General features: G+C 33.1%; 1 protein-coding gene and 1 pseudogene across 2 annotated transcripts; one reads left to right on the top strand and one right to left on the bottom strand.

Moving 5' to 3' along the window:
- The first annotated feature begins 2,892 nt into the window (after positions 1-2,892).
- Positions 2,893-11,837, top strand: NP3 (NPK1-related protein kinase 3). 2 transcript variants are annotated; one of them, XM_090307753.1, is made up of 18 exons: positions 2,969-3,377; positions 3,467-3,508; positions 3,652-3,717; positions 3,792-3,902; positions 4,012-4,092; positions 4,209-4,286; positions 4,369-4,451; positions 4,745-4,826; positions 4,915-5,015; positions 5,158-5,197; positions 5,300-5,359; positions 5,435-5,481; positions 5,593-5,815; positions 5,888-6,076; positions 6,201-6,523; positions 6,603-6,664; positions 10,563-10,630; positions 11,069-11,089. In XM_090307753.1, the coding sequence occupies exons 1-18, from the start codon at positions 3,093-3,095 to the stop codon at positions 11,072-11,074; spliced, it is 1,947 nt and encodes a 648-aa protein (XP_090163879.1). In that variant the 5' UTR covers positions 2,969-3,092; the 3' UTR covers positions 11,075-11,089. The 2 variants fall into 2 exon arrangements, with proteins under 2 accessions (XP_038906731.2, XP_090163879.1); XM_039050803.2 differs by lacking the exon at positions 10,563-10,630 and having other exon boundaries at positions 2,893-3,377; positions 11,069-11,837.
- A 6,173-nt stretch (positions 11,838-18,010) lies between these two features.
- On the bottom strand, positions 18,011-18,910 carry LOC150032116 (secreted RxLR effector protein 161 pseudogene; annotated as a pseudogene).
- Positions 18,911-20,537: the final 1,627 nt, after the last annotated feature.

The following is a 20,537-nucleotide window of genomic DNA, read 5'->3' as shown; positions in this document are numbered from 1 at the left end:
TTTGATATTGAGTATTTTGTGATTGCTATCTGATTATCATACAACTTCTATTTCATGTTTGGAGCCATAATTGAGATAATTGATAAAACAATTATTTGACGCAGTTTGACATGAGATTTGATAATTGAGGATCTGGAGAATTTGAAAATTTTAGAATTTAGAAATTTAGAATTGAATTAGAAAATTTTGATTTATTCGTTTTAGGAAAATTTTTATAAATAGAAAAATCCTAAAAATATTTACACTTTATAGCCAAAAGTTCCAAAGGTGCTTTGTACTTTTGGATATTTTTGCTATAAAGTGTACATATTTTTATATTAAAAAAAAGATATATATATATATATATATATATATATATATATATAACAAGAAGAAAAAGGATAAAAACACACATGTTTAGAATTGATATACTTGGAATATTATGCTTATAAAATGAAACACACATGTTTTACTTTAAAATAAGTTACTGATTAAATGTTGATTAATATTAGATATAATGTTGATACACTTGAAATGTTGATTATTGTAAGATATGCTTGTTAATATACCACATTTTAAGTGATACATACTTTACTTCAAAATAATATACTAAATGTACATTGTTGTTAGATATACTAAATTTGAGAAAGTGAATACAATAAAAATGAAGATTTGCTATCTCCCAAGCATATTATTATAACATCATTATTTGGTTTTAGGTACACTTGTAAATCTTATTATTTTTTTCTTCTTTTTTGTATATTTAAATTTTAGAACTCACACTATGAAAAAGAAACGATGATCGATAGAAAAACCAAAATCACAAGGAATTGAGAGAAAAAAAAAAGGTAAGTCGAATAAAAAAATCACATAAGATTGAGAAAAAGAACAAAATATGGTTCATACAGGATCTAGAGGAGAGAATAACAAAAAATATACGAGAGAAAATCACACCAACAATTAAAAATGAGAAAAAAACCTCACACCTAAGAAATACAAAAATTCATGCACAACATTGTAAAAAAGAAAAAGAAAAAAAAAAGTAAATGATAAAAAAAGAAGAAGAAAAGAAAAAGAAAAACGCAAAAAAGCAACAAAAAAAAAAAAGAAAAAAAAAGAAAAACACACAAGTGATAACCATGAAAAAAAACGTTGCATGTTTTCTTTGCCATAGATGCAAAGGATTAAGAAACTCAAGCTACAATTACAAATGCACAATTATATTTAACTACCCAATACAATTTTCCTATTAAAAAAGATTTTTAATTCTAATAAAAGTGGTTTAATTTTATTTTAAAGTTTTCTGATTATAAATACAAATATTATTAGTTTATTAAAAATGATTAAAATTAGGAGGATAATGAAATCATCTCATAAAATTAAATTTTTTAGCGATCATTACAAAATTGTTTACAACAATGGAAAAAAATAATCTTTAAATTAAAGTTTGAAATTGAAAGGATAATAACATCATCTTAATCAACATTAAAAATATTTTTTTTAACTACGAGAAAATTATAACGAAATTAAAAAAGATACTTTGTTTTAAATTAAAGATTGAAACTAAGATGATAATCAAATCATCAGTTCAATATATATATTAAAAAATAATATTAAGATTTTTTGTGACCAATGAAGAATTATCACCCGTCGGGTTTTATCAATTTGTAAATTCTTCTTCATTTTTTATACATCGAAATGGACGATTCAAGATGTTCTATTTTTCCATAGAATTATATTCGCTCAAAAAGGTCAAAAATCATTTTCATTTTTTTGTCCTTTCGTTTTTCTTGAATCACAGAATTTTTTTAAAAAATAGGAAAAATATTTTAATTTAAGTTAAAGTTTACCATTCGGAGAACAATCAAAATAATAATAAAAAAAGGAAGGATTATCAAGAAATTTCTAACCATATATATTTTGGTTTAAATTAAAAAAAAAACAATCCAATCATCCAAATAAAAAAAAATTATTCTTTTAAACTAAGGAAGGATTATCACAAAATTTTTAAAAATAACATAAATATATATAAATTAAAAGTCTACATGCTATATCGATTTTTTTTTTTTAAGAAAAAAAATCAAAATTTAGAATTTTTTTTATCAGAAAAACTAGATAAAATATTTGAATGAGAGGTTATTTATTACATTTGTAGATTTAAATAATTCTAAAATAACTATTTATCAATTCACTTAAAATTAAATTTATATCATAGTTTTGCCTATCCATGATTTTACTTAATTGGTTAACATCTACAACTCCAATAAATGAACAAACTATAAATTAAACTTGGTAAATAGTAGGGTATCGGGGTTGAAATCTATACTTTAAATACGTTGAAAACTTCTAAATTCCAATGGTACATAAATTTAAATGATTTTGTAAATCCTACAATTAAAGTAATCAATGTAATTAACATAAAAATTACAATATTGTGAAAGAAAATCAATAGATCTTCTCAATGCCATTATTCAAATATTATTTTATTTAATCTTTAATAATAAACGTAGATTTTCTCAAATTCAACTCAAGTAGGTATTTTTAAGATTAAAAAATACGTGCAATACACGTAGCTCATTTACTAATTTAATCAAATAATTAAGTATGCAAGCAAACCAAACTAATAATTGTATTAATATAACCCTTAAACTTGTTTAAAAACAATAGTCCTTAAACTCTCGTTAGGTTGTTTTTTTTTTTTTTTTTTAGGATATAAATTGTAAATGTTTAAAGATTAAATTGGTATAATTATTTGTATTAAAAAAAAATTGGTATAATTATTACTTTTGATGCAACCCAGGGCATAAATTAATATTTCCCATTGATGACACGTAAACGGAGGAAAATAGGGTATAACAAAGGAACCTTCGGGGACGAAGCAAATATAAAATACAAAAAGTATAGGGTCAGATATGCAAAAACCTCAAATATTAGTCCACCATCTCAAAGATATCAAATTCGTCAAATTATTTAATTTTGAAAATAGAAATTCGACCGTTGTTATCTCCATTCAAATTCCCACTCGGCCACAGTTAGATTTGGTCTCATAGAACCCTAAACACTAATTTCCCCCAATTCCATCAACTTCTAGCGATCTGAGAGTCTTCACAACGATGCAAGATTTTTTCGGATCTGTTCGTCGATCCTTGGTATTTCTTGCTCCCGACGGTGACGACGGTGGGAGGTTCGGTGGCCTTGTAGGGAAGATCGGCTCCAGCATCCGTAAATCTCGTAATGGACTGTTTTCTAAGCAGTCACTGCGGGCTCTGCCTCCGGTTGCAAAGGAAGATGCGCCTCCGATTTGGTGGCGGAAGGGAGAGTTGATCGGATGTGGTGCTTTTGGTAGAGTTTATATGGGGATGAATCTCGATTCTGGAGAGCTTCTTGCAGTCAAACAAGTCAGTTATTGTAGATCATTTTTTATGAAGTTCTTGGTTGTAATCGGTTTTGAAATTCTGGTTTCTAAATTCCTCTGCGTCGGTTGCAGGTCTCAATTGCGGCTAATAGTGCTTCAAGGGAGAAAGCCCAAGTGAGAACGTTTAGTAATTTGAAGCTTGCTTGATGTGGATGACTTGCAGTTGAAATTAGATAGCAATTTTTCTGTACTTTTCTCGGTTCGAATTGAGTTCCCCGAACACACTTTCACACTTTACGTTTAACATTACTATTCAGGCTCACATACGGGAGCTGGAGGAGGAAGTGAGGCTTTTGAAGAATCTTTCTCACCCCAATATTGTGGTAACTGGAATTTACTAGTTTTTTATTCTTGAGTTGTGGTAGCTTCTTCCTTATTTTCCTTCTTGTGATTTTAGAGATATCTGGGAACTGCTAGAGAGGAAGATTCATTAAATATTCTATTGGAGTTTGTTCCTGGAGGATCAATATCATCTCTGTTAGGGAAATTTGGGTCTTTTCCTGAGTCTGTAAGTGATTGTATATTTGTATCTTTAGTCTTTGAACCTCTCAGTATTGAAATAGAATAAACTTAATGTTGAAATTTTGCTAATGGTTATTGATCTTTTTCTAAATTAGGTTATAAAAACCTACACGAAGCAGCTATTATTGGGGCTTGAGTACCTTCATAAGAACGGCATCATGCATAGGGATATAAAGGTGATGGTGAAACCCCTTTTAGAGGAGGAAGAGTTTTAACTTTTAACCTTCTATTTTTTTTTTCTTTTTCTTTTCTTTAAATAGAAATTAACTGAATAATGTACTGCTCGACATAGGGTGCAAATATTCTTGTAGACAATAAGGGGTGTATTAAACTTGCAGATTTTGGTGCATCCAAGAAAGTTGTTGAGCTGGTATTGCCCATTGTTTATCTAATTTAGTTATCTAAATTAATTATTAGTATTCTTAACATAATAATTAGCATTTATGCTACAGGCAACTATAAATGGAGCCAAATCAATGAAGGGTACTCCATATTGGATGGCTCCTGAAGTTATTCTCCAGACTGGACATAGCTTGTAAGAATCATCATCCTATGGTGAACAGTCTTGTTTGCTTTAACTGTTTCACTCCATGCCGTTGACATGGACATATATTTTAATGCATAGGAAGAATTCAAATGTGTTGAAATCTAAACCATGCCATTGATGTGAACCAATTTGTTGTAGTGCATGGGAGATATGCAAATGTGCTCAAACTTATTCTTAAATAATAATGGTGATGTAACAAAAGTAGTAGAAGAAAAACATGAAGTTTTCTTCTAAAGAAGCTAACATTTAGAACTCTTGCTCTTCTTAATTTGATGTCTTAGCTCTGCGGATATATGGAGTGTGGGGTGTACTGTTATTGAAATGGCAACAGGGAAACCTCCATGGAGCCAACAGTATCAAGAGGTTAGAAAGTGAATTTACTTTAACATGCATGTATGTTCTTACATTTTCTTCGAATAATTTATCAATGATTTTTGAATGCTATTTTCAGGTTGCTGCTCTTTTCCATATAGGGAATACTAAGTCCCATCCGCCCATTCCTGAGCATCTATCTGCTGAGGCTAAAGATTTTCTGTTAAAATGTCTACAAGAGTACTTTCGAAACTCAGACTTTTGCTATTCACTTAGACTTTTTTTTCCCTGGAAGAGTTAATGATATCTTCATTATCAATAAGATTGATTGAAACATTTACTCTGTTTAACTTCATCTATAACTGTTCAAAAATGCTCACAGGGAACCAAACTCAAGGCCTACTGCATCAGACTTGCTGCAGGTATATCTAAATTATTTAGGCGTTTCTTATCAATTGGTCAAGATATGTATTTATCTGTGTTCGAGAAAGCTCTACTCATACCCATTTTCATTGGATATGTAGCATCCATTTGTCTTATGTGAGTATCAAGAACCTGTTGCAGCAGTCTGTGCCTCTTTTGCGGTTTGTATAGTTGTTGTATAACTTTAGTTTCTTCAATGGTTTTACCATCCCATCTTAACATCATTGCTATTGCAGGAATCTGGGAAACAGGTTGCTGATTCTAGGCTGAACTCTAATGATCTGTAAGGACCTCAATTAATGCTTGTTAAATTTCTGGGTTTAGTTGATGATTTTTGTTGCCCACTGTCAAACTGTGCACTCTAGACTAATGTTTTTTTGTTGGCCATGTGCAGTAAGAAGTCTACAATCCAACGTTCAACCTGTGAGGGCTTGAAAAATATTTGTGAAATGGGTAGCTTGAGGTGCTCTTCTGTATTTTCTGGGAACTATGGGTCACGGTCCAACTGGGGCTCGAGCAATTTTGAGGATGATATGTGCCAGATAGATGATAAAGATCTATTTGTTAGTTCATCAATGAAGTATAAATCTATTATATCATCAACTGATTTGAATAAGGTATATATTGATTCTCTGATTTTGTTTTGTTTTAAATAAAACCAAGAATGAGCACATTTCCATTTTTACCAGAGTTTCAATCCTATGAGTGAACCCAATGATGACTTGGATGAGAGCTCAGAGTTGGGAGGGAATTTAATGGAATTGTCTGGCGTTCAAACTGGAAAGGGGAGTGACTTCACTTTTCCTTGTGGTCAATCAGCAGCTGAGGATGACGAAGAGGTTACGGAATCAAAGATTAAAGCCTTCCTGGATGAAAAGGTACTTCTATTTCTCCAAGATATTTCTGAGTGATGGAATTATTGTTTTCTTTATTAAGCTTGCACAACGGAGCATGATATTTCTTATGTCAGAATTAATATTTCTCCTCTGAAATAAACATTAGGCTCTAGAACTGAAGAAGCTGCAAACACCTTTATACGAAGAGTTCCGCAGCACAGTTAATGCAGCTAATGCCTTGGGAACAGTTGGAATTGAGAATATCAAGAGTGTATCTAATTTTTTGAAATTGCCTCCAAAATGTGGGTCACCAAGTAAACTGCGTGGTAAAAGACTCTCATCAACTGATGCTGGTAACTGTTCCAGCCGTCAGAGCCGTATAAAACAAGCTAGCATATTGCAAGATCGAGCTCTTCAGGAAATTCAGTCCCCGCAACTTGGGGAATGGAACAAATTACTTCAAACCCAGCCAGACTCTTCAACACCAAGGTTGTAATTTATTAGCTTATATGTATACCTTATTTGTGGTAAGTTATTTAACAGTCAATAATGGAAAATTTGCCTGCAGTTTCTCTGAAAGACAAAGGAAATGGAAAGAAGAGCTTGAGGAAGAACTTAAAAGGAAACGAGGTTAGTTTACTTTGATCTTATGATATTAAGTTGGGTTTTGTCTAAATGAATCTCTGTTGGTTTTTATGTGAGGTATCTATCTCAACTATAATAAAGAAATATATTAAAAAATGATCGAAAGAGTACAAAGTTTACAACCTTTTGGAGAGAGGGTCTTTACACTAAAAGTCAAAGCTTACACACTAACTTTACCTCATGCTTAATCCTCAAAATATAACTTGTTAAATAACAATATACCTAATCAGCCATAGCAGGTGGTGAATTTCTTCCCTCCTCCCTTCTAAACAATGTATTAAACGGGGGTGGTTACCCTTAGGTCAAAGCTACTTTGTTCTCAGGGTGGAAGTAGGGAAATTGGGTCTACATTGTCTCAAATGATTCCCCCTAAACAAGGAGCTCCCATTATGATAAATTTGGATCCTTGTGAAGATCCAATACTTTCTCTAGTTCAACTATCCACTTGAAGTGATCTATGAGTGGTGTGGTGGTTGGATTGTGGCATCGTCGCCTAGAGATGACTTCAAGTGGAACACATGAAAAGGCTAGGTGGGTGATGGACTCTTGGTGAAAAAGTTAGGCGGTAGGCTAGGGGCCAAAGTGTTTGGGGGTGTGAATTTTTCATTGCATCATTTGGCTACAAGACCTTCCGATATTTGTATGTTTTTCTTCTTGACATGCGTATGTGGACTGACATATCATGAGTTGGTTAGGATTAAGGATGAGACACATGTGTCTGTTCGGTTACCACTTAGCTCGATGAACCATATCTCTGTCCCTGGGTGGTCGATGCTCCATCTTGACTCAGTCTTAGGGAACGGCCAATGACATTTTTCCCTCCTCAATGAGCTAGGGAGGTTCTCCCAACAAGATTATGTATTTACAATTTGGAAAGAAACCAAACAGATTAAATAACCATAATGTACTAAGATATAGATTCGATTTATTGGTAAATGATCATTTACATTAGGTTGTTATATGGAATGATAATCATATTAGGTTTTAGTGTTTTCTGTGCATGTCTTTGCATTATATACCAAAGAACATTAGGGTAGGGTTTCAATCAAAGCATATTTTCACGATAGACTATTATTAATACAAATGATAGTTCCTTATAAAAAAACAATGAGAAACCTATAGAAGGAAAAGAATAAACTGCTATCCTAAAGATAAGGAAAGAATAGAGGAGGCCTAACCATAATGGGAAAACTAACTATAAACAAAACAATCAAATAAGGAAAATAAATGGAATGAATAAATCTTCGTAAATCTTTTTGTTGTATTTCCTATATCCCCTTAAGCTGGGAGATAGTGTAAGCATGTAACCAAAACCAAGTTTGAAGATAAAGCTTTGAAGCTTGGACGAGCTCAATTGCTTCGTAAATAGGTCTGCAAGTTGCTGGGAGTAAGTTACAAAAGAGGCAGAGATGAACCCTTCTTTGAGCTTGTTTCTTACTATATGGTAATCAATATCGAGATGCTTTGTCCTTTCATGAAAGACAGGGTTGGAGGCAATGTGAATTGTAGCCTTGTTGTCACAAAAGAGCTGTATTGGAAGAGAGTAGTTCACATTCAAGTCTTGAAGAATGGAAGTTATTCACTGGAGTTTTGTTACAGTAGTGGCCATGCTTCAGTATTCTGCTTCGATGACTTAGAAACAATTGCTTGTTTCTTTGTTTTCTAGGAAATTAATGAGCTGCCAAGTAAAATACAATACCCCATTGAGGATTTTTTGAATATGGACAAGTAGTAAAGTCGTCGACAATTGTGAGGAAATAATGAGTTCCAGAGTAGGATTTAACTTTGTAAGGACCCCATAAATTAGTGTGTATCAGATCAAAAGATTTCCCAATTTTTGTAATTCTTTCTAGGAAAGTTATTCTACACTCCTTAGACATAGGAGAAACATTACAAACATAATTCTTCGGAATTTGGATGTTTAATTCCTTAATATGATTAAGATAATTAAAAGAACAATGTACCATTCTAGCATGCCATAACAAAGCATCAGTCTCATTACATTCAAAGTTTCTAACATTTCTAGAAAATAGAGTTTGAAACTGTCTATCCACAATCATATTATTCCCAAAAAGTTGTTGTATTTTTTCCATTGTTCCATCAATCTTATATAAGCCCTGATTAAGTCTCCCAATGGCTATTAACCTATTCTCCTGGTCCTGAAATAGACATCCAATGGGGTAAAAGATTACTCTCATGCTACTATTTTTAGTCATCTTACTAACATATAGCAAATTGTACCTAAACTTAGGTATGAACAACACTTTCTTCAAACCAAGACTATCATGCAATTGTAATGACACTGTAACATAGACAGAGTCAATGTTGGGTAGATAAACGAGACTTGGTTTTTCAAGGGTTTGAGGTTTCGTTAGGGTTTAAAAGCAGGGAATTATATGATTGCTTGCTCCAATATCAACAATCCATTTATTATCAGGAAAAGAATTAGTACCTAAAAAATTTGCAAGTGCAGTGTGAGCAAAGTTGGTATCTATGCTCCCTTTTCCTTTCATTAGCTTCTGGATAGTGTTCATCATCCGTCCAAGGCTTTCAAGGCTAAGATTGATTTCTTTAATTTTTGCAGTTTTAGCCATGATATGGGTTAAAGAGTGTTTAGAGAGAACATAAAGGAATGATTTTAAAGTAGGATCACTTTGATACCATCAAGAACATTGGTAGGATCCCTTTTCCTTTCATTAGCTTCTACATTTCTTGTTGCATAGTGTTCATCATCCTTCCAAGGCTTTCAAGGCTATGATTGATTTCATCAATTTTTGCGGTTTTAGCTATGATATGGGTTAAAGAGTGTTTAGAAAGATCAGAAAGGAATGATTTTAAAGTAGGATCACTTTTGATACCATGAAGAACATTGGGTCTTTCAATCAAAACATATTTTTACAATAGATTATTATTAATTACAAAGAATACTTCCTTATAAAACAACGATGAGAAAACTAAAGAAGGAAAACAATAAATTGCTATCCTAAAGATAAGGAAAGAATACAAGAGGCCTAACCGTAATGGAAAAATTAACTATGAACAAAACAATCAAATAAGAAAAATAAATGGAATGAATAAATATTCATAAATCTTCCTGTTGCATTTCCTATGGGAAGAAGAACTTGAGGAAGAACTTAAAAGGAAACGAGGTTAGTTTACTTTGATCTTATGATATTAAGTTGGTTTTTGTCTCAATGAATCTTTGTTGGTTTTTATGTGAGATATCTATCCCAACTATAATAAAGAAATATATTAAAGAATGATTGAAAGAGTCAAAGTTCACACCCTTATGGAGAAAGGGTCTTTACACTAAAAGTCAAAGCTTACACACTTAACTTTACCTCATGCTTAATCATCAAAATATAACTAGTTAAATAACAACATACATACCTAATCAGCCATAGCAAGTGGTGAATTTCTTCCCTCCTCCCTTCTAAACGATGTATTAACCGGGGGGTGGGTGGGGGTGGGGGTGGTTACCCTTAGGTCAAAGCCGCTTTGTTCTCAGGGTGGAGTAGGGAAACTGGGTTTACATTGTCTCGAATGAATTCCTCTAAACAAGGAGCTCCCATTATGATAAATTTGGATCCCTGTGAGGATCCAATACTTTCTCTAGTTCAACTATCCACTTAAAGTGATCTATGAGTGGTGTGGTGGTTGGATTGTGGCATCGTTGCCTAGAGATGATTTTTAATTGGAATACATGAAAAGACTAGGTGGGTGATGGACTCTTGGTGAAAAAGTTAGGTGGTAGGCTAGTTGTCTGATACATTCTTCAATTGATAGGGACCAAAGTGTTTGGGGGTGTGAGTTTTTCGTTGCATCATTTGTTAACAAGACCTGATATTTGTATGTTTTTCTTCTTGACGTGTATGTGTATCAGTGCCATATCATGAGTTGACTAGGATTAAGGATGAGACACATGTGTCTTCTCGGTTAACACTTAGCTCGGTAAGCCATACCTGATATTTGTATGTTTTTCTTCTTGACATGTGTATGTGTATCAGTGCCATATCATGAGTTGACTAGGATTAAGGATGAGACACATGTGTCTTCTCGGTTAACACTTAGCTCAGTAAGCCATGTCTGCCCCTGGGTGGTCGATGATCCATCTCAACTCAGCCTTAGGGAAAGGCCAATGACATTTTTTCCTCTTCGATGGGCTAGGGAGGTTTCCCAACAAGATTATGTATTTTTACAATTTGTAAAGCAACCAAACAAATCAAATAACCATAGCCTACTGAGATATAGGTTTGATTTATTGGTAAAGGATCATTTACATTAGGCTGTTAAATGGAATGATAATCATATTAGGTTTTAGTGTTTTCTGGAAATATCTTTGCATTATATACTGAAACTGTGATGATGCAAACGCTTTGCATATTGCAGAAATGATGCGGAGAGGAATTGTAGGAGCAATTCACTAACATCATCATATCTTCCAAGGATCAGAGAGTAAAAACAACAGAAATCTCGGTGAATCTCACTCTCACATCCCCTGGCAGTAAAATGCTGTGTAGCCTATTGTACTATGCAGGGGATACAAGTGCCTTCTCATCGTTGCAATTGTTAGTAATGTATGTACACTCTTCACCAGCAATGTTCAGAAAAGGTGGGTGCGGTTCATGGTCTCTCAGCACATAGCAATCTCACAGGGAAGTCCAAGCATTTCAACTGGAAAAACCTGATAAGTTATATATATTTACACTTCTTTCGTTTGATTATTAATATTTGCATCCTCCTCCCCATCTCACCAGCTTTTCTACATTCCTCACCCCACGACACCCGGTTATGGTGGTTCCTGTTATCTTCTATGTTATTGGTGAAAATTTGTGGCTTGGAGAGTCTTTTACTTGATGTTCCAAGTGTGACAAAGAAATAGAGTTTCTTAAAAACATGTATTGTAAGTGCCTTCTGTCTATTGTCTCAATGATAGATTATCTCCCCTTTTACCAAAAAAGAAAAGAAAAAAGAATTAATTTACCAAACTGACAGAAGTTTCAGGTTCGAATATTGGTTTCAACTTTAAATTTTGATTCCCTAAGCAGTTCAATAAACTTGTTGAATATTTTTTGGTTACAAATGTCATCTAGAGATTGGTGGGGGCTGATTTTGATTGTGAAGAATCAGACTCTTTCCCTGTGAAAGAAAATTGCTCTTATTTTGCTGGTGTTCTTTTGGCATATTGATTGAATCTCCAAGCCTTTGGAGGGGAGGGGTCCATCTTTTTTCTTTTCCTTTTTTTGGTCCATTTGACTCTAGAGATGTATTATTTGATTAAATATGAAATCATGTGATTAGTATGGGTAAACAGTTGGAAAAATGATAGATAATGGTGGTCAGTTCATCGGCTGAAACGACAATTATGAAGGCGCCCTAGGATTTAAGAATTCTGGTTTCTGTTTGTGTTTTGTGTTAGATGGCAAAATGAACCATTTGTGGGGCCTCTCTAATCCACTTTAAGAACATCCTTTTGAATTTCTGTCTCACAAATCAGCTTCATCAGACCATTATTATTATTATTTATTATTATTGTTGTTATTGTTATCTTTGAAATGAAGTATAGGCTGGAGGTTGATGTCTAAAAGATTATGAAACTTGGTGGTTAGATTAGATTACAAGTTTGGTTTTGGACTATGAGTTTTGTCTAATAAGTTTTTGAACTATAAGCATATATGAAGATTGGTTCGTGTGAGTATATTTCACACTCAAGTAGTTTTCTTTTCATAAAAAAATGGCATTTTTCATAATACATATTAGGAAAAATTACTTTTTTAGTTCCTGAGTTTGGAAGAATATGTGTTTGGTCCCTAAATTTTGAAAACATACATTTTTAGTCTTTTAAGTTTTTTTAGAATATATTCATTTAGTCACGGAGTTTTGGAAATATATCTTTTTTAGTCTCGAAGTTAAAAATTAGGTTTAAAAGGTCCATGCAATAATTTTTTTTATTATTATTTTAAATTAGCAAAGTGATTTTTAAAAAAATACAAAAGAGCAAGAGCGCTTGATGCCTCGAGAAAACGAAAAGGGGACCAACTTTACTTGTTCTCTCTAAAATTATTTTTTAAACATATTTTTTGTAGTTCAATATTTCATATAATTATATAAAATAAAACAAATAGTTACGAGACTTTTTAAACATATTCTTAAAAATTTAAGGACTAAAAATGTACATTTTGAAAACTAAGAACTAAAAAATTATGTTTTGAAAACTAGAACAAACACACATATTCTTCCAAACTCTAAAAAAAGTAACTTTTCCTAATATGTATTATTAAAGATGTCATTTTTTACAAAAGAGAATACTGCATCTATCCTAAAAAATTTAGGACCAAACACACTTATTCTTTAAAACTCAAGTCTAAAAAGTAGTTTGCCCTGCATATTAAATTTACCCTTAAATTTTCTTTTTAGAATTTAATTGTGTTAGTATTAGAAGGTGTTCAAATAATCCGACAACCTAAACAATTAGGATTACCCAACCCAAAATGTAAGAGTTAGGTTGGGTTAGTTTTGTTCTTGGATTGAGTTTTGTTCAACTTATCCTATTTTTATTAGGTTGGGATAGGTTGTAGATTGGCTAAAAAAAAATTTGGGTCGATCCAACATAACCCGAATTTGTTTAAAGTTTGATTATTGTATTGATTAATTTGTGACTTTTTAATATTTTTTTTTAAGATTGTTATGATATTTATCAATAAATATAATAGAAATTTGGTATTTAACATTTGAATTTCATGAGATTTTAATTATTAGTCATGTGTTAACCCAACAACCCAACCTAAACCAACTCGAATTTTAAAGATTGGGTTAGAGATTTTATTTGGATCATTTTGGTTGCCAACCCAATCAACTCGAATTTTCGATTTGGTCCTAAAAACACATTCAACTCAATCCATGTACACCTCTAATTAGTATTAATGAATAAATGCGTAGATATTGATGTATGTTTGTATGTGTGTATATATATATATATATAGACAAATTTCAAGCAGTATAATGTTGTGAGACATCTGATCCTTGATTATTGGAAATCAAGGCAATGTTTTTCTTAAATTACTTTTAGATTTTAGAAGGAAAAGACATGTATTGATTGATAATAGGAAAAGAAAGACAAAATATATTTGTTTTTGCCATGGAATTAAGGCCAAAGAGGGAAGTGAATGTAGGACACTAATAAGTGGGTTTATTATTATTATTTTTTTCCTTTTTATTTTAAAGAAAAGTCTCCTAAAAGGTCTTTCCAACTTTTCTTTTTTGTGCTTTTCAAATGCATTTTATTTGTCTATGATATGTCCATCATTTAGATGAACCTGCCCATTTTGACAAGATTCTTTTCTTCACCGTTAAAATACTATTTTCTTACCTAAATTTTGGAGTTTTGTTCTATTTTAATTCTTATATTTTTAAATATCTAATTTTAATCCCTACACGTTCAATAGAATTTAAATGTAATTTTTTGAAGTTAATTTTTATATAAATTGATTAAATAATAACAATAATTTTATATTAAAGAAATATAATAAGTACATATGTTTCCAAAAGTTTATAGTGAAAGTGGTTATAGATAGATTTAAAAGAAAAATAAAACAACAAATTGAAAGTACGATTACGTTTGTGTTGCTTTTAAATAAAGGAAAATGAGTCAATTTATTTATAAATTTAGTAAAATTTTGCTATCTATTAGTAATAGACAGCGATAGACATCTATTAATGTTAGTGATAGATGTCTATCACAATTTATCGCAACCTATTACTGTAGATAATGACATTTTTCTATACTTGAAAATATTTTAGCAGTTTTACCATTTAAAATAATTACCCTTAAATTTAAGATTTATTAAAAATATAAAGAGTAAAATTAGACATTTAAGAGAACAAGTATGTACCAATAGACGAAAATAATATTTTAATATTTATTTATTATTTTTAGTTGTTAAGAACAAAAAATAGTAGTCATTGTTTAAGAGGGCAATTAGAATGGAAAGATTTTAACTCTTGATGATCACTTTTCTATAGGCAGTAAGATTATCATAAAAAGTTTATAGCTATGTTTGAAACAACATAATGAATTCAAAAGTCATATATATGTTTCTATGGTAACATTTCATTTCCTTTCTTCTTTTCCTTAATGAGTAAAACATTTCATTTCTAGCACATAGTTTTAACAATGATGGATTATAATGAAATTATTGTGTGCAAAATAATTTGAGGAGATTGATTCTTATTGAGATAATTAAGGCCATTGCTTTTGTTGGAATCACTGTTTTTAGATTGATTACCAAATATATATAATTATTATTTTTTTCACTTTCCAAAAGGGGAAATAAAGTGAGGGAACAACATTGTTGAAAAGTTTAGGAAAAGTGTGAAGTAGGTAAATTAATTGTGATGTAACATTAACTTTTTCCATACTTTGAGAAGATGGTGGAACTTTTATTTTCAAGAGCTAAAAAAATAGCTTTACAAATTCTTAGTCTTAACCATCAAGTAAGCAATTTCCCTTTCCTTTGGGGTTTTATTATTATTATTATTATTTATTTTTTTATTTAAAAAAAATAAAAAATAAAAAAAGGTCCTCCATCTCAATTCTATTAACCTAATATCCACTAATTGTTATTATTGAGATGAATTTCTATAGGTTTTATTTTTATTTAATTAGTAAACTATATATATATTTTTTAAAAAATGTAAGATTTAAAATATTTGGCATTCGAATTTCCAAAATGGTTGTTATCCAACTCTTGGTCTGATTATAAAGAAAAAGAAAATCGAACAATTCTTGAAAATATGATTTTTTAAAATAAGATTATGAAATACAATAATTTTTTATTTGGTTTGTAAGAATTTCCTTATTACGAAAAACAATTAGGGAGTGTTTGGTTCACCAAACATGAGTTGATTTGAGTTGGTATAATATACCAACTCAATATTTGGTCCACCAACATTAAATGTTGGTAGAGTTGAGTTGATATATTTTACCAACTTACCTCCACTCACCACAACTCTCCCTTCTTCCGATGTCTTCAATGGCTTCATCCATGGGCCACCGTCGGCAACTATCATTCCCACACTCTGGGAACCAACTTCGGGTTCCGACAACCACCTCAGATAACAACTTTGACAACCAACTCCAGGTTTCGGCGACCACATCCAATGATAACTCTAGTGACCTAACTCCGATGAGCACCTTCGCGTGACCAACTTTGACGATCAATTTTAGGTCCTAGAAACCACATCTGAAAACAAACTCCGATAACCAACTCTGACAACCACCTTCATAGGCTTTGACAACAACTTCTGACTACAAACTCTAATGAAAATCACTTTCGATGATCAACTTTGATGACCATTTTCAAGCAAGCAACTCTGATAACCACCTCTAATGACAAGTCCGACGACCAATTATGACAACCAATTACGGGGCTCTGAGAACCACTTCCATTGACAACTCCAGTGACCCAACTCAGACGACCACCTTCGCGCGACCAACTACGATGACCAATTTTGGGTTCCAGCAACCGCCTTCAACAACAAACTCTGATGACCAACTCCGACAACCACCTTTGTAAGCTTCGACAACCATCTTCGGCTACAAATGCCAATGAAAATCACATTTGATGATCAACATCAATAACCACATTCAAGCGAGTAGCTACAACAACCAACTTCAATATCACCTTCATGTGACCAACTTCGAGCTCCAACAACCACCTTCTACAACAAACTCCAGCGAAAATCATCTTGGATGATTAACTTTGACAACTACTTTCGCCGATCAATTCCGACGACCAACATCGGGCTCGAAAACCACCTCCGACGAAAAACTTCGAGGACCAACTCCAATACCACCTTTATGTGGCAACCAACTTCAGACTTTGACAACCATCTCCAACTACAAACTCCATAAAAAATCATCTTCGATAATCAACTTCGACAATTACTTTTGACTATTATAAGACCGATAACCATTAAAGTGTATTGTAGGGTTGTTGATTATATAAGTAATATTATTTTGTCTACAATAAGTGTAATACTTATATGTAGAAATTTGTAAAATATGTATTTACTTAACTGAACTCACATATGAAATAAATGTTTATGATATTTGGAAAAGTATGTATGCAGTTGAAAAGTATGTAATATATAACAAAAAAAACCCATAAAATGGATATTTTTTCTTAGAATATTTTATGGCAAAAAATAGTGAAAAATGGAGAATCATTCTCTGATGATCCTCCAAATTTGGAGGAATTGAAAGTGAAATTGTTGAAGAAATGTGATAGCATTCAATTGATTATTAAGATGATGAGGGTGATTCAATTAAAAAAAATTAATGACAGAATAAAAATACAGAGCAACAACAGGAGGAAGAAGAAGAAGAAGAAAAAGAAGAAGGTGAAATTCATGGAGAAAAATTAGAAATCAAAAGTTTCGATTTGTTTTTGGTTTCCCATTTCATTTTACTATATTCCTGCAAGAAATGTAGCGAATTAGTTGTTATTCATAATCCAGAAAGAAAGAAAGAAAGAAAGAAATAAAAACTTAACAAATTAAAAAAAGAAAAATTACAATCCATATTTTATTCAACACAAAGATGTATAGAATTATTGAAAAAAAGTTTCAAAACAAAAATAACCATCATAAAAGTAGATTATTTAGAATTAAAAAAACTGCACTAGATACCCAGACATATGAACTCAACTCCACACCCCAAACACAAATATATTAACTTAAACCAAATAACTCTACAACCTAAATACATACATATGAACTTTAGACATCATATTTCAACCCAGTGCCTCAAACAACCCTTAAATGATATACTAATTTGTGAATCTTTACGAAAGAGTAAATACACACACACACATGTGAGTATCTAGAAATAGACATAACATCCTAACAATCCACCAAATACACCAAAAATACATTAATTTACACAAATAATATTAACATAATTATTGGCCACTATTAAATTCAATATCAATCATATTTTAATTGGATTAGTTTTTCAAGTTTATGGTTGGACTTACAATAATTTCTTTTTTATTTCACATTCTAATAAGATGATTTCTGTCGTTCTACAAAGTCTAAGAAGTCGAGCAGCTGTATAAGCTAAGCTTGAAGCAGAAAAATAAAAATGTTGCAGCAGAAGATGAAGATCTGGGAGAGCAATTTCTCTTCCCTTTTCTGTATATTTGATTTCGTATATTAAATCTTTTTCCCACACATAATACAGGGTAGTGATGTATAGATATATACACTTAGGTTTTAGAATAAGGACAAAAAAATAATTAACGAATCTTCTATACAACTGGTAGAGAATAATTATATGGCAGAGGCTGTTAGGAGAGCATACACATCAGCATCAGCGAGAGTATACACACCAGCGACACCAGCGAGAGCATTCATATAAGCTTTTACATGGCTTCTTGTCATCTGCTGACGAGGCAATTTGTTATTCCTTGACATCTCCCTCAAGCAAGAGGGTAAGTCCTTTAGTCCGAGCTTGCTTCGAAGGTAGACAAATGTATCAAGAGGTAAAGGCTTAGTTAGGCAATTCGCCAATTATTCTACAAAGGGTACATATTTAACATGCAGTTGATCTTGAAGGACAAGGTCATGGATGAAGTGCACATCTATTTCAATATACTTAGTTCGTGCGTGAAAGACAGGGTTGGTAGTTAAGGCACCTGCACCCATGTTGTCACACCAGAGAACAGGTATACCCTTTGGAGAGAAACCAATCTCAGTTTACAGATTTTTCACCCAAATGATCTCGATTGCAGCATGAGCAATAGCTCGATACTCGGACTTAGTACTGGAGCGAGCCATTGTCATTTGTTTCTTAGATGACCAAGAAATGAGAGTCGATCCAAGATAGAGACAATAAGCAGCTGTAGATTTTCGATCATCAATACTTGAGGCCCAATCTACATCAGAATAGGCTGTTAAATTGAGGTAAGTATCACAGTTGATGGTTAGGCCAAAGTGGAGAGTCCTTGCAAGATATCTAAGCATACGTTTGACAGCTGACCAATGAATATCAGTAGGAGCTTTGAGGAATTGACCAAGCTTAATAACAATGAAGGCAATGTTCGGTCTTGTATTAGTGAGGTATTGAAGAGCACCAACCGTGCTACGATATAGAAATGGGTCATGGAGGGGTGTTCCAATGCTCAAGGACAGAGAGATGCCAGCAACTGTAGGGGTTGGACAAGGTTTCATATGGTTGATGTTTAGTTCAGAGAGAAGCTCAGTTATGTATTGAGCTTGATGTAAATGTAGGCCGGAGGGTGTATAAGAGATTTGGACACCAAGAAATTGGCTGAGCTATCCTAGATCTTTGAGAGAGAGCTGTGTATGCAGTCGGACAACAAGATGATCGATGTGAGTTGGATCGCTGCCGGTGAGTATCAAATCATCTACATAGACTAGTAGCAGAGTGATGGAGGATAAGGTACGCATATAATATAGAGAAGTGTCTAGGGAGCTTACTTTGAAGCCGAGTTGACAAAGAGATGCTTTGAGCTCATCATTCCACGCACAAGGAGCCTGCTTGAGACCATAGAGAGCTCTATTGAGCTTGCAAACATAATGTGGGTGAGTTTTGCTTTCAAAACCCGGGGGTTGAGACATGTAGACAGTCTCCTTCAGCTTGCCGTTGAAAAAGGCATTATTGAAGTCAATTTGGCGAAGTAGCCAGTGATGAGACATTGCCAAAGTAAGCACAATTCTAACAGTAGACATCTTGACAACAGGACTGAATGATCAAAATAATCAAAGCCAGGGTATTGATGAAACCCTTTGGCAACAAGACGTGCCTTATACCATTGAACAAGGCCTTAAGCATCACGTTTAATACGATAGACCCATTTGCAACCAACAATAGTTTAATCAGATGAAGGAGGTACCAGTAACCAAGTATTTGTACGTTGTAGTGTAGCAAGTTCTTCATTCATAGCTTCTTGCCACTGTGGAGTTGTAAGAGCCTGAGAGACTGAAGTTGGTTCACCATGGGTAAGGTCTTCAATATGTTCAGCAACCCAAGCCTTGGGTTTGAAAATACCAGCCTTCCCTCTGGTGATCATTAGATGAGTGCCAATGAGAGGTTGAGTGGTAGGTTGTAGGGATTGCTGTGGAGGGGAGGGTAGAGGTATTGTTAAGGGTGACACTGTAGGGGATTGAGAAGTAGTTAAGGGAGACAGTAATGGGCTAAGATGTGGGGAAGGTGAACTTGTGGCTGGTGTAGGAAAAGTGTGAGGAGATTGAGGTTGGATAGAGGGATTTGTTTCAGGTGAGGGTTGTGGAGAGGATGGATGGACAGGAGGTGAAAAGAACCATGTAGAGATTGATGGAGCTATATTTATGGGAGTAGAGATTTGAAGGTTAGCAAAGTCTGTTTGGAATGGAAATTCATCTTCATTAAATATGACATGGCGAGAGATGATGACCTTCCTATCCTCAGTAAGACATCTGTGACCTTTGTGTATTGGGGAAGGGCCAAGATAGACACATTTGCGGCTGTGAAAGACAAACTTATGGTGCTGTTATGGACGAAGGTGTGGATAGCACGCACACCTAAAGACTCTTAGAGATAGCAGGTCCAATTTGCTTCCAAGTAACACTTCCATGGGACTATGACCCTAAAGGATAGGAGAAGGAAGAGAGTTAATAAGATAAACAGTAGTTTGAAAGGCATACCACCATAGGTGCAGTGGCATCTTAGCCTGTGCTAAGAGAGTAAGACCGGTTTCAACAACATGGCGATGTTTACGTTCAGCTCGACCATTTTGTGATGAAGTGTAGGGGCAGGAGACCCTTATTTGAATTCCAAGCTGATCACATAAATGTG

The sequence above is a fragment of the Benincasa hispida genome, chromosome 12, assembly GCF_027475165.1.
Source record: "Benincasa hispida cultivar pf3 chromosome 12, pf3_genome.v1.1, whole genome shotgun sequence".
Lineage (NCBI taxonomy): Eukaryota > Viridiplantae > Streptophyta > Magnoliopsida > Cucurbitales > Cucurbitaceae > Benincasa > Benincasa hispida.
This window is presented reverse-complemented; position numbering and strand designations above follow the sequence as displayed.

Bases quoted from the DNA above. Each gene is read 5' to 3' on its own strand.
- NP3 (XM_090307753.1), top strand. From the start codon at position 3,093: ATGCAAGATTTTTTCGGATCTGTTCGTCGATCCTTGGTATTTCTTGCT. The intron at 5,482-5,592 runs GTAAGGACCTCA...GGCCATGTGCAG, and splicing joins AGGCTGAACTCTAATGATCT to TAAGAAGTCTACAATCCAAC. The intron at 5,816-5,887 runs GTATATATTGAT...CATTTTTACCAG, and splicing joins CATCAACTGATTTGAATAAG to AGTTTCAATCCTATGAGTGA.